The 14,760-nt window shown below is 35.5% G+C and overlaps 1 protein-coding gene across 5 annotated transcripts in view; it reads right to left on the bottom strand.

Moving 5' to 3' along the window:
- The window catches only part of RAPGEF2 (Rap guanine nucleotide exchange factor 2), a 188,058-nt gene that overhangs the window by 14,296 nt on the left and 159,002 nt on the right, over positions 1–14,760 (bottom strand). For all 5 annotated transcript variants that reach the window (XM_082051650.1, XM_082051647.1, XM_082051646.1 and 2 more), the window contains 8 exons: positions 14,526–14,729; positions 14,316–14,424; positions 11,779–12,025; positions 7,146–7,303; positions 2,290–2,530; positions 1,666–2,049; positions 447–658; positions 236–359 (listed from right to left, as the gene is read on the bottom strand). In XM_082051650.1, the coding sequence (XP_081907776.1) occupies positions 236–359; positions 447–658; positions 1,666–2,049; positions 2,290–2,530; positions 7,146–7,303; positions 11,779–12,025; positions 14,316–14,424; positions 14,526–14,729 (1,679 nt within the window). The remainder of the gene's footprint in view (positions 1–235; positions 360–446; positions 659–1,665; positions 2,050–2,289; positions 2,531–7,145; positions 7,304–11,778; positions 12,026–14,315; positions 14,425–14,525; positions 14,730–14,760) is intronic.

The following is a 14,760-nucleotide window of genomic DNA, read 5'->3' as shown; positions in this document are numbered from 1 at the left end:
TTATGAAGTAACTGGCATCTAAGGAGTGACATAAAACATTTTAATATATACTCATTAACACAAAATATAATCAATTTCTCCAGTTTTAGAACACCACATAATTTTGGTAAATTGTTAACAACAAACAAAAAACTCATACTGCTCCAAGACAACAAGAGGCACTTGACAAACACCTCTTGCCAACATCTAGCCTTCTCTCAGCTGGGAAAAGCTCTGCCTAATACAACACACTTACCTAGTTCTAAACATTAAAGCAGGATCCATGTTCACGGACGCCATGCGACCAACATGGCGTATCTCTTTCGCAATCATTCTCAGCTTCTCAAAATTGACCAAGCCTTCCACTTTTGAATCATTTCCTACAATTGACAATTACCAGTATCAGTTATTAGGCAGCAAAGTTAGTCTTCCTTAGCTGATAAAAGATTAGGTACTTCTGCTTTTACCTTCATGAAGAAATGTAAGGTCTTTTTTGATAACAGGAAATAGGGGGATAATGGGAGGCTGTAGGTTTTGGCTGTTAAGGACATTACGATATTTTGCCATATTCCTAGATGGATCAAACAAGTCCTGTAGATCTTGAAACAGTTTTTCATACTTGCTTGGAAGCTTTTCCCAAGTAGTTCGGAGCCTTGCAACTGGTGCCAGATTCAGGCCACTTGAAACAAACAAAAACATACAAAAAAGTTCAAGAACAATAAAAAGAAACAAAAACTCCTAGAAAAGAGCATGTTAAATTTTGGTAGAAATACCATATAGCCAGACTAGCATAGTGCAACAATGTCAATACAGTAACAAAATGTGAAAACTTCCTTTTGTCAGTGTAATTTTGACAGAACAATTAAGATCATTTTTATAAAAGCTATAAAAACTGGAGATATCTGCATGATACAAGCATGAACAGAATGAATGTGACAAGAGCTTTTGCCAGAGACAGTGATAACTTTGTCGTTTTAAATGCAACTTGCTCAAGCTTTTTCATAAGAGACAATATTTAGGTATTTATTTTGTTAGGTTCTTTCTGCTTAACTTTGGACACTCTAAACAAAATGTGAATGTTCTAAAAAATGTGTATAAGCACACACATTAGGGTCTTCTCCCCTACTTTTCATTTCAAATCTAAGAAAGGTTTTCTGTCTAAGATTTTCAGTATTTTTTTATTCTCACTAAAAGGTATCTATTTACAGCTTCTTGTATGGCATCATAGTCTGCTATTGACTATTATCAAGAGTTCCATCCAAGAAACCACCAAAAATTAAAGGCAACAGATCATGGCTCAATGTATTCAAGATACTGGGAACCACATATAAACTGATGAGCTCCCTTTGGGAAATTAACCCTTTCATCTATGACTAGAGTATCATTTTTCGTCATGTAACTGCTGTTTCTTTTGTTTTTTAAGTGCAGTAGTTTCTCTAGCGACATGTTCACCAATGACTCTTGCCTCATTACCTGAGCAGTAAGTACACAATAGTAGCATTCCAAATAATATTTCAGCAAACGTTTCAGTGTCAAGTTCAGATTATTGGAAATACCCTCCTTATTGGATTGCCAAGTGTTAATGTTAGCAGTATTAATTAATTTACCCTGTTAAATAAATTTTTTGGACTTAAATAAGTGAGACTTAGCTTTTTCTTTAGAATTTAAATTATTAAGCAGTAATACCTAATGATGGCAAACATCGAGTTGAAGTTCTTGCATTCTCTGCAGTGTAGAGCTATCTTAATGAAATGCTTAATGATCTTCATCCTTTTCAGCTGGTTGGTTTCTCTTAGAATCTCAGATGCTACCCAGAATGTTTCTTGATTTATCACCTCCTCAAACATTTTTAGATTAGTGCAACCTGTTTTTGATTTGAGTTTAAACAAGTCATCTATGTATTCCGTGGGTTCGATATTACGGAATAGCTCAAAGTTTCTCATGGAGAGCTGGGTAGCCACCTCAACAGTACTGAGCTGTAGTAGGGAAATTTGACTTTCCCTTAGTAACTCTTGAGCATCTTCATCTGAACAAAGAGTTTCTGTTTCCATGTTGTTCTTCAGGTAATACCTGTAAAAATTCAAAAAGACACAATACAACATACTCAAATACTGGTAAAAGTTACAACAATGACCCCATTGAAATCAAGAATAAAAGGAATTTTAACAGGCTTACATATTAACTAGAAGTTGCATAAGGAGTAATTAACTGTAAAAAAGCAACATTAATAATTAAATAATGCTCCTTTTAATGGGATTTTGACTTAATAAACTGGCACCGTCATCTTTAGCTCGCAGTCTCTAATCTCACCTGCCACTCAGCTGTATCCTGTCAGCAAGCTTGGATAACTGATCAGGAAGCCTCCTTTGCTTGATTACACCCTCAGGCGTGACCGAGACTTCACATAGTGAATACGCATCAGGGGTCGTGGTGAGAGCAAATTCCCTGATAGCCTGGATGACCACTTCCTTGGCCGTTGTGTCCTTACTGATCATGATGTAGCGACTTTGCTGATCTGCCTTGAAAACCCGCAGAACTTGATCTGGTAAGTCTGGAAAAAAATTACATGCAAAGTACGCAATTTAGTAAAGCAGAAAAAACTTAATGGTATAGTAACAAGCAATAATATCAGTTACATTGAGTCTAATGACTAGACCTACCAGTTTTTACTTCAGTATTGTTGTTTCACCTCCTTATAAAACAGCTGTGCTTTTGCTTTTTTTAAAAAAAAAAAAAAAAAAAAAAAAAAGACAGACCAGTTCTATTAACAGCCAGGAAAATAAGTTATTTAGGCTATGAATGGGGCAAGCCACAAAAATATGTTAACATTTCCAAGGTCTGGACAGTCTAACAAACGAGCAGCCTGATCTTCACAGGTGTTGAGTCCTGGTAAATTCCATTTTAGTCTGAGAATAATCAAGGGCACTCAACACCACTATCCCTAGACATTGACATGTAAGAAGTTTATGCAAATTAGGTGGTAGGAGTGTCAGTCTTCCTAAGGATGTTTTCAAGAAAATAGACTCATTTTCCTACATCTGACACTCAACCATATTGGCACACACAAAAGAAGACATGTACACCTAAGTAGCTAGGAAGATGCACGTATGCTGGCCAGCACACATGTATACGCAAACTGCAGCAGTATTAATGCATCCAAGTACTTAATTATCAAAAATACTATCCTTGATACATTTAAATCATAATAATAAATATGTAAGTAACAGACTGAAAACTTGTTCTTTTTTGTGCCAATGTTTTAGCAATTAAGAACTAGAACAGCCAGAGACAGAAAAACACTTCACAAATATTCAAGTTCTAAATATGTTACTGCTTTAAGTGAGTGATGACAGAAAACTTACAGTGAAAAGATGGTCTTTTTTTAGGATATCTGGAAAATTACCAGCCTAACTCTAAATATTAGATTTGATATTTCCATAAGCTTACTAATGAATTGAAATCTAGACCATTAATCAGCTGAAGTCTGATTGTTCTTATTATAATTTTTTTATTTCTTAAGTTGTACACTGGATTTTTTTAATATAAGGTAGTTTTAAGTGACAAGATAAAGTACTTTCAATTAATTTAATTTCTTCACTCTGCTACACATAACTCCAGTTTTGTGGCACAACTTCTAGTCATTATTCTTTAACGAATATGTTTAAAAATATATATATTTTTTTTAATATCATAAAGGTCATACCAAAAAAAGATAGATAGTAATAGAAAGCCTTCTGCATCTACAGCCAAAACTGATAACTATTAAAAAAAACCCAAACCAAAAAACCAATAAAAACTCAAAGAAAAGCAACAACACAAACAAACAAACACACACCACCACCACCACAACAACAACACAGAAAACAAAACAACAACTGCCAGGTGAAAACATTCACTTTGATACAATCACAGTATTTTTTGACAAGACCTGAATGTCTGAATGTGCATAATACGTATTGAAGTTACTACAGAAAGATCTATTCAGCAACAGAAATCTTGTGAAAAAGAACAAAAATTAATGTGTTCCTACTGCTGCTGCATGTCTCCAAAATAACCATTTGGAAAGCTTTAAGATAAATCTCTCTGATATGAGTTGGTTTACATGCCACAAAGGCTGTTTAGGCTTAAATATATTACAAGTTTCATGCAACTAAGCTTATAAATTTTAAGCTCACAGTAGTATTTTTGCAACTTGAGAAGCAGTACTACTGAAACACATTAGAACTGAGTGATTACATCATCAATTACACATAAAGTGCATCAGTATAGGCCAGTTTTTAGCCATTTCTAAGTACTTGAAGCAAATGTACCTTACAACTAGTAAGCCAATTTTGCCAACCCTATATTGACCCATGTTCCTTCAGTAATTAGTTGAAGAGGGATATGGTGCAGTGCCCAAAATAATTTCTACATTTTTGACATCTTAAGGAAGGCAGATGCCAAAGACAGGGCTGCTCAAAGCCATAATTAAAAACCAGAACACTCCCTGGGTCTTGTTTCTCTTGCTGTTACAGAAATATCTGCCACTCAAAGAAATGCTATGAAGATGGGAAGCTACTACAAATAATACCAAGGTAAGAACTCAACACTCCCAAGCATCAAGTGTTTTGTGCAAGAAGAAAATAATCTGCTCTGTTGGATCACCGAAGTCAATATGAAGAAATGCAGAGAACAGCAAATACAAAAGTATCACCTTTGCACTGTATTTTACAAATCATTTTTTCAGGCTGTGTTACCTACTGGAGCTGGTAGTAGCAAAATCACTACAGAGAACAGAGAAAAGTCTGCCAGTAGTTGAAATTATTACAGCTATAGCAATGGTAGTGAGTAATTCAGGGCAATAATTTTTAAATAAAAAAGCATTTGAAGAGAACTGTAACCACTTCTCCTTCACCTCTTTTCAAAAAAGGAAGCTGGAGTGGTAGGCTGAAGAAAGCAATGCCATATGATAGGAATCTTGTCCTTTAGAATGCTTGTGTCACGGGAAAAAAGTACCAGTGACTGGCAGCTCATCATTACTGTGTAATTTTGACTTCCATTCGAATAGCAAAGACAGCACAAGAGAAGAGAAATCAAAGTCCTATTGAGTATTTGAACATTTAAAAATAAACCTTAACAAGTATATTTGAAATAGTCTGTACAAATCAGAATAGAAACTAAAATGAGTCCTTGCTGATTTCAGGCTTAAAAAAAGTATGTTCTCATTTTCTCCTCAAAGACTACCCTTCCAAAACAGCAAGTTGTTTTATTCTCTCTCCCGAGGGATATTCCCCAAAGGCTCAAGAGATGGCTGTTTTACACTTTTCTCTTTCTTCTCCAGTGCATTCAATTTCTTGCAAGCTGCCTCCATCTCCATTTTTAATTTAGTCCAAGGTAACAAAAGAAATTAAAATTGCAGGCTTTAATTTTTTCCAAGTCCTAAAGTGTATAGAGGTATAATTCAACCCTTACCTACAATGCAACTACCCCTAAAGCCCCTAAGGTATGTGGTTTTAATTTCAGATCCCCTTTCCCCTTCTATCTCCACAGGGAAAAATTATACGTGCAAATTAGTTTAAAAATATTCAGTATGTGGACATTTCATCAAATTTAAAGAAAAAAAAAAAAAGAAAAAAAAGAAAAAAAGTGGGTTTTTTTAAAAAATGACGAAGCACTAATTACTTAACATATTTTCTATAAAGACAATGGAAAAGCTGCTATGACACTGAAGTAATGGCATTACATCATTATTTGTTTCTTCAAAACAAAAGGCAAAGAGCAGGACATTTTTCATTTATTAAACCTCTCTGAAGTCCACCTATGACTGAAGGATCTTCAGACATGTAACAGCTTTCCCTATCAATTAATGGAGTTTGTTTGAGCTGTTCGAGGCAGCGATGCTCCAGCTCTGGAAGTCAGCCAGGCGCTGTGCTCTGCATTAAGGTCACTTTAGTTACCTAGAACCATCCTGTCTAGATAAATTGCAAGTTGGAACCCATTTATACATAAAATGCTGATGAAAAGTTAGGCTTTTACTGATAAAGAATATTTCCAAAGTGTTGGACACTAGTCATTAGATAAAATACAAAAAAAAATACCAATCTTCCTACTCTGTCAGGAGCAATCTTAGACAGTGGGACAAATGTCACACACCACCTTCTTGTAGTCTTCTCTAGCCCCCAAAACCTGAAAAGCAGCAATGCCCAGTATCACAGTTTCAAGTACGAAGATTGCACCAACTCAGACAGTATGGAGGCTAATGTTTAAGCTCTGCCCTTTTAGGTACTTTGAGATCTCTCAGGCTTAGGAAAGCATAGAATTTATGGTTCTACTCTTGAGAAATACTCTAAATATAAGACTAAAACAACCAAGTGTTTGCACAGCTATCATCACCATATCCTCATCCAGCAGCTATCTTTTAATAGCAAAGATTTGGGTACTTAACTCAGAGGTTTCCTGCTAAGAACCTTCCTGCAGCAAGATAAGAGCCCAAATCACAGCCCTGCCAGGAGCTCTGGCTAAAACCTTCTCATAAGATAAGGCTCTCAAATTTCTCACTTTCTCCCCCTTTTTCTCCCTCACTCACCCCCATGCTTTGTTCCTTTCCGCTAAATGTGCTCAGTTTTAAATTATTTCAGAATCACTTTATATACTAAGAATTCAGCATACAGCTATAGAGCAGGGTATCTAACAGGGATCTTTGAAACTCTGTCCCTTTTACAGATGCAGTACAAGATTATAAGAAGTCTGTTCAGAAAAAGACTGAAACACACGTCCTGTGTCCCAATCCAATGCCCTTTTGCTTTTCTGTAAACTAATGATCTGCTGTGCTATTTGAAAATACTGCAGTCTTATAAAGACTGATCTATCAGGGCAACCTGTAAAATACCAAGCAAAATACATTTTCATTGGCCAAGAGCATTCAGTCAATAACAGGCACTATATATACAACATACTCGAAAAACATACATGTAATACATTTGGGTAAAAGTATATTGGAACAATAAATCCTAGTGCATTACTATGTGGTTAATCTGTGGGTGACAGCATACAGCTAATAAAAACCTCACATGGATCTTCAGACATTGGAAGGCCAGGGGAAAAAAAAATATATGTATATGTAGATGTATATATATCAGTGAAAGGAAATATTAAGGTCAAGAAGAGCAACAAAAAAGAATCCTTACCTGGAGTAGTATTGAAGTCTAAGATGCGGTGATGAGACTGCAGTAGATCAGGATTACTGGATGACAGGGTCCCGCTGACAGGTAAAGCAGGAGGAATGTGCTTGCTTTGCCTCAGTCCCACAATGCTGTCATCCTGAGACTGGCCAATTCCAATGTCACTGCGTCCAGAAAGAAATAAAATCAGGACTTGCAGACATTCAGAACTTGGTCTATACTAGAGGGATGCAGGGACATCTATATTACTACATTTTCACACAATTTTTAGTACAGTAATCACTATTTATAAGTTAAAATTCTCCAGACAACAGCGCTTGCTGTCTAGCTTTGTCAAGAGCACCCAAATGTCCATTCAAAGTGATTAGATCTGCCTGCTCACACTGCCAGAAGATCCTCATGTTCACCACAAAGCTCTGAGCAGCTGCCAGGCTTATTATTTTCTGACAACTTCTCACAGCCACCAAGATCTTTATTCAAAAGGTTGTACACACCTCATCATTTTTGCACCACCCCATCACCTGAACTTTGAGTAACACTGCTGTCCCCACAGTGCTGTTTTATAAGACCCGAATTTCACTTCATTCCAGATAGGATTTGCAACTGTACTTTGGGAGTTATTGTAGCCATACAGCTTGCTAAGATCTTTCAACAGACAGATAAGAGAGGATTGTCGAGATCTTGCATTTTCCTACCCTGTATCACACGTTCTCTGAGTTTCTTTTCACTGAATATGACTGAAGTGATGCTAACTCGGAGGGCTAAGGTAAGCATCCACACATGCTATCAGTATCCCCTCCAAAGTGCCTGATGGCTGTAAATAAAGTAATCTGTGATAGAGGTGAAGAGGTTTGTCTATTAAATCGTGAAAGGCAGAGCCCCAAAGGAGGTCAGTAGTGCTAGATGGATGAGAGACACAGCTATCATCATATTACAGCAGGCACTAATTTGTTTATTGCTTTTGTGTTCATAATCAACAGGTGAAGCAGAACAACTGCTACAGGACATAGAGTTGGAGCTAGCCATTGAACATTTCTCTAAATACATAGATGCAAATCCTTAATGTAATCTCTGAGGATGTAAAATGTTGAATAGTGGGCATTATGGAGAATGAAAACCATTAAAAATTAAGCTACAATAGACAAAGCCTATTTAAAACCTGTATCTACACATGTAAATAAAGCATAAAGCAGAACTCAGATTTCATTGCAAACTGCTGCAACTCTAAAAAGTCAAGCTACTAAATTAAATGATACAACACAAATGACCATTTGTACCCTAATTTGGGGCACTTAAGCTTTTGTCTAGTGTTCTATCTATCCTCAGAAAACTTAAACAGAACTAATGAAGGGCCTGATAATTATCCCTGTTGAGATGTTAAAGCACAGGCATCCTTTTGTGTTTACCAATGAATCACTTTACCCAGTACAGGCTTGTACCACTTCTTTAAGTGCTATCAATTCAACAGCTCTCTGGGAAGCTAGGATAGTATCTCTGGGCATTTAAGACACAATTTTAATTACACGGACACAGTAACTGCTTTTTAGAAGGCAACACAAGTCAAAAATGGTTGAAGGGGTATCTCCGTATGATGTGTTTAGGTTTTCTCATTGTTTTGTTTTTCAAAAACAAGATAACTCTGTATTACCAAAATATTTTATGAAGTATAAACTCCAAGCTGTGAGAGTGACAGAAACACTCAAGTCCACTGAAAAAAAAGTTCTTGGATTCTCTCTTAATCAGAAGTTAAGCTGCATCTGAACATCTGTAATTTTTTACTTTCACACAAAGCACAAAATACTGTGACAAGCAGTGATGATCAACTCAGCACACAGCACTTTTATGCTAAACCATAATCAAGTTAAGTCTTTCACTACAACTATAAGTATTCACAGCTATTGACATCTTGTTTTTCAAGTAGGAACCACTCCACACACACACACACACACACACACACACACACACAAACAGCAAGTAAACAAAAAAACCCAAAGGTCCTGAACCCCAAAAATGCTTTCTGGTGATTCTAAACATCCATATATTTCATAAATGTGCCGGTATTTTATCTAAATTCAAATCAAATGACAATATGACCCTCCCCTTTATATTAATAGTTTCCCTTACATTATGAATTCCTTTTCCAGTTCGTCAGTGTTATATAATCTTATACCTATCATGTGCATCATGAACGAAGCAGCTTCAGTAAAGTGGATCAACTGACAAATGTTAGGTTTTAGAAAAAAATTGTGTTTCTAAAATGCTTCTCAAATCTAAGTATTCACGCGCTAAATTGAAAAGTACTTACCTTACACTGTTGACTCTATTTTAAAATCAGAATCTGAATTCTAACATATGCAAACAAGAAATGAACCCCAGAAATTTCAGATACAACTAGTGACACCAGAAGGCTGCAGGGCTGATGAAGATTAACTGCCCCTGCTGTTAGCTAAAATATTTTATTAAGCTGAAGAAAGGAGATTGTGGTTTAAAAGAAAGGCATTTCTATTGCTTTCTGTATGCATTTGCCATGCAAGGAGGCAGCATTAACTAAGAAATAACTTCCCTGCTGAGTGACAAACAGGGTAGAAGCAATAATGGAATGACAGAGGTGTCTGAATGCATCTTCCTTCAAAATACAGTATACTGTGCATCCCACTGCAAGGCTGCACATAGAGAGAGGGGGTTGTTTTTTTTGTCTGGGATGCTGCACTATGGACCAGGCACGACTTCGCTAGAGATGGAGGTAGGGGTTGTGTTTAATCCTTATTTGGAACAACTGAGCCTACGGACCACAAAAACACTCCGCATTAGAAGAGTAAAGAAAGCAAAGAGCTCCACTGGAGGCTGTAGTCACAAGTACACTTCAAGAGATGCCTCACAGATGGTGGAGAGAAGGAGATTTCCCAGTAGATACAGAGGAGACGGTGCTGCTTCCTCAGTTTGGGAAGTTACTTGACATTACTGGACTAAAAAGCAAGACTGAAAGAAAGCATTATCTCCTGCTTCTTTGATGCTGATTTAATGTCTCACGAAGCAGACAAACGCCCACTATGAGTGACCTCATTCAAGTTTAAAGATTGTTTTTATCTGGATACATTCTGGAGGCACTAGAGACCTCTGCAGTATTCACGTTCCAAAAAGGGGGAGTTTCAACTCATGAGCTAGCTGACTCCTGAAGTCTTTAAATACCTACTTTGATTAATGAGTAAACCAGCTCTCTCATCCCTCTAGATTTTTGGTCTTTAAAAATATGTGAGAATAGGTAAAGTCCACTAATATATGCAATACCACTAATTATTAGGAAGAAAGAGATAGAATTTTCTATGCAATAGGGGAAAAAAAAAGCGCACAAACAGGAAAGTCTACAGCTACACTTCTCTATGCAGAAACTGTGCAGACACAAACAACTGAATGTCAACAGACTTTGCAGACAATTTGCTGTATATAAAACATGAAGCAGAGCTAGCAAAAGAAAAAAAAAAAATAGGTCAAGCGTACTGTTTTTCTGAGTCTTACCTAAAGAGGTCCCTGCACAGAAAAAGTGCAAAAATGAAAGGAATGAAAGAAAACCAACACGAAAATTTTATGCAAAAGCCATGAACAATGCAAAAAATCATTCCTAACAGTATGCACGGCTCATTAGAGGAACAAACCTACAAGATCAGTGAAATAAAATAAAATGGTCTAAAGACAACATAAAAAGAGGATTTACAGATTCTCCTCTACTGAAATGTAGCTGCATTAATTTAAGAAATATCCACTATTTGGAAATACTAATTTACAGTCATTTGACATTTACATTACTAACATTCTATTTATGTTTCAGAAGAGTATTCATTTAGTAGGGAATACCTAACATTAAACAAACTTTTAAAAAAATTAATACCAGGAAAACATCCTAGATTTTCAGCATAAGTATGCCCTTCATTAATTTACATAGAACAGATTTCTTCCTCAATGGGATACAGAAAAAAAAAAAGCAAGAGAAAACGCAGATTACACATCAACTACCCTCTACACTTCATTTTTCTCATGGATGCCATCTGTCTTGGCAAAGAACCAGATTTCCACAAAATCTCCTAAAGCTCATTCTTCTATTGTTTCCAAAAATCCTTATCGGAACTTGATTTCTGAAACGTATTCATAGAATAAAAGATATCAGATGCCATATTTAGCTTTCTTTAAAAAAATACTCAGTTCTGTCAAAGAACCCAAGTTAAAATTTTAACCTCAGTCTCCTTTACGACAGTACATAGAAATTCTTATACATCACTGGAACGTAGATAAATTGAAATAATTTCTCCTATCAAACATTTGCAAGCAAACCTGCTTGCAGAGTTAATTGGAAATTAATTGCTTGTTAGCAGTCCTCTTAAAAGAAAACAGTAAAAAACATGAAAAAGTTTTGTGCCATCACTTTATCTATATGAACTAAAATACATCCATATTCGTGTCAGGAGCTGAATTGTTAGTCTGTGATCATTCAAAAATTCAAACTAGTATTTTCTAGTATATTTTTTCAGATATAAGCATGTTTTGCATTAATAAATAAAAAAGTATCATGACAAATTATAAGAACCATGAGAAACTATTAAAATTTATCACAAAGCAAATACTAAAGAGAAAATTAAAAACTCACTTGTATGGTTTCTGAGGCAGAATACTGATTCGAGTCTTGTCAAGTATCTTCTTTAACTTATTTCTTCCCCCAACTGTGTTGGCTTTACTTTTCTTATTCACTTTTTCTAATCCTATTACCTGCTCCACATCAACAGCAAGGTCTGGGATAGAATAACGACTCGCCTTTTTAATATCACCGATTTTAGGCAGGTGGGGAGCACCATTTCTTTTTTCCTCTGACAACCGAGTTAAGAGTTCTTTAAAAACTGCAGAAGACAGCAGGGGAAATAAAAAGAACAAACGTGTAAAAGCAAGCTCTGTGCACCACATCAGTTTAATCATTACAAAAAAATGATTAGGATATATTCTGACAAGTCAAGAATTAAATGACTGTAAATACTTTTTAAAAATTTAAATATTTTCAAGGACATTCATTTTCTGTAGTGTGAATCAGAAAAATCAGTAAATTGGCCCAGCTCAGTACAGAAATACAGTAGGTAACCACATGGTTGCATGGATGGTGTCAAAAATGAGATAGGAAAACTAACTGAGAAAGAAGGTTTTAAACTGATAGCCAGTAATAAAAGCTCTCAGAAGGACAAGAAATTATTAGCAACAAGATATTAAAAAAAAAAATTTTAAAAAACAACAACAAGAACAAAAACCCGACAGAAATCAGAGGGGAAACTGCAAAATGTGCAAAAAGAAATAAAGGAAATAGGAAAGTGTGAGACTACTGGGACACCTTGAATGTTTGACCGGGCTGTTGTGTCCATCTGCCAGATAAACAAAAAAAACCTCTACAACTCCCTCAGCTCCCCAGCAAAGAGTCATTTCTTAGGTAAAACACCTGATTAATTTCTGAATTAGTTATTGCACTGCAACTTTTAGCTTCACAACAATGTCAATATATTTAAATAAATGAAACAAAACCAATCTGGTGGTCAAGTCACATATTCTGAACGTGAAAGGAAGTCTCCATGTATAAATGGGAAAATCATCTGATGAGTTGATTGTTAATATGAAATGAAAACTGATCATTAAATCCAAGGAATTATAGAAAAATTGGGAACAAGGGCAACCAGCTGAGGATGAGTATTAGGGGCTAGGTTTTATTATATTATTTATTATAATATATAAATATATATTCATATATTTATTCTAATATATAAATATATTATTTATATTTTATTATGTATTAATTTTGTCCTTACTATTCATCCTTATCTCCAGAGGTACACAACAAATTACCAAGAGACTTCAAAAGCTTCAAATAAGACACACAAAAAAAAGTGGAGGAGAGGAATCCAAGCCAATATCAGTACTGTCAAATAAGAGCTGGGGCCTGGATAAACAAACTAATATGGATAAGATGATGCTGTTTTGTTTTGTTTTGTTTTTTGTTTTTTGTTTTGTTTTTTTTTAAAAAAAAAAAAAAAAAGAAAAAAAGAAAACTCTCCTTTTGGGATTTGTTGATAAGGAATACAGCACACAATACACAGAAAGTAACTGTTCTGAGACTCTACTGTGATGGGCTTTCAGTATTTGCACTGGAGCAACAAGATTAAAAACTTAGAAAAACACAACTCCTGAAGAAATTTGGTTCAATTTGAACATACTAAAGCAACACATGAGATCCAAAAACCTGGAGTGTGAAGGATAGTTACACAGAACTTACACACGGATAAAAAAGCACATACTGCTGAACAAGCATATACAGACATATGAAAAAACGCCTTAGTTAGAAGAAACAATTGAAATATTAGTATCTTTACTGCAAAGCAGAAAAAAAAAAAATCCCCATAAAACAGATTTGACAAATGACTTTGAGATAACCTAAGCGTTTTTAATCATCAGTTAATGCAGTGACATCCTGGGGTAATACTCTGCCCTACTTACCTGTGACGAAGAACCTGACCCTGAAAGAGATACTTGGGGAACATATCACTAAATTATATAAATAATCCAAGTATCCAGGGTAAAAATACAAAAAAACCCACAAACTATTAATTACTTATGATGCTTGCTGAGGTCCTGGGCTGCTTAAAGACATCTTCATGACTGCTTTAGTACTTGTTAGAGGGAGAAATCAAGAGAATAGATTTGGAAAGTAGTGAGATTGTTTTCACCTAGCTGGCAAGAAAGTTCTTATTGAACTTGTTGCACTTATTGTTGGTATGGACTGAAAAACTATGAGCAAATTCAGGAGGCAGATTAAGATCACTGATGAAATTGTAGGAGAGGCTCCTTTCTTGAGAAAGGACTTAATGTTACATGAACAAACACATTTTATAAATTCAAGCTGAATGTTCGCAATAGTTCCTCTTAATATAGAAACATGCACCTGTCAGAGTGAAGTTCCTTCACGCCAGACCCTACTCAATTTTTTTTCTCTGTAATTATGAACTAACGTATTTCAGGACCTGGAAGCTTCCTTTTTCTATACTCCTCAGTACAGAAGTGTTTCAAACAAAACCATTTTAAACTATTAAAAAAAAATTAAGACCTCATCTAAACTAGAACAGAAATTAGAACAAAAAGTGCATACAAACTTACCAAATAAATTGGTTTTCACAGTGATAGACAGGTGAGTGTTATTTCTAAGGATTTCCATGGCTTTTGACAGCTGAATGTTTTCGAAGTTTTGACCATTCACTTCCAGTATCTAAAAATACAAACAGGCAGCGTTATTTTTATTTAACAAAGAGAAAGAAAACAGAAAAGGGGAAGAAAAACAAAACCAAACCACATTTTAAAATTACATACCTGGTCTCCACGTTTCAAGCCTGCTTCTGTAGCTTTGCTACCAAAATCTACACTGTCAACGAAGATTCCAAATCCCTTTTCTGACCCTCCCAGCAAGATAAAAGGCAAAGGGGCTTCTCGAGATGGCTTTGTTAAGGTTATCAATCTTCGTTTAGCTTTAGCAGCACAAGCAATATTTAACAGCCTCAAATGTCCACCCATTTTCTACAAGAAAAAAGAATAATGAGTCATATAT

This window comes from Streptopelia decaocto (genome assembly GCF_964273445.1).
Source record: "Streptopelia decaocto genome assembly, chromosome: 4".
In the NCBI taxonomy this organism is placed as follows: Eukaryota; Metazoa; Chordata; class Aves; order Columbiformes; family Columbidae; genus Streptopelia; species Streptopelia decaocto.
Note: the sequence above shows the minus strand (reverse complement) of the source record. Positions and strands in the feature narration are given on the sequence as shown.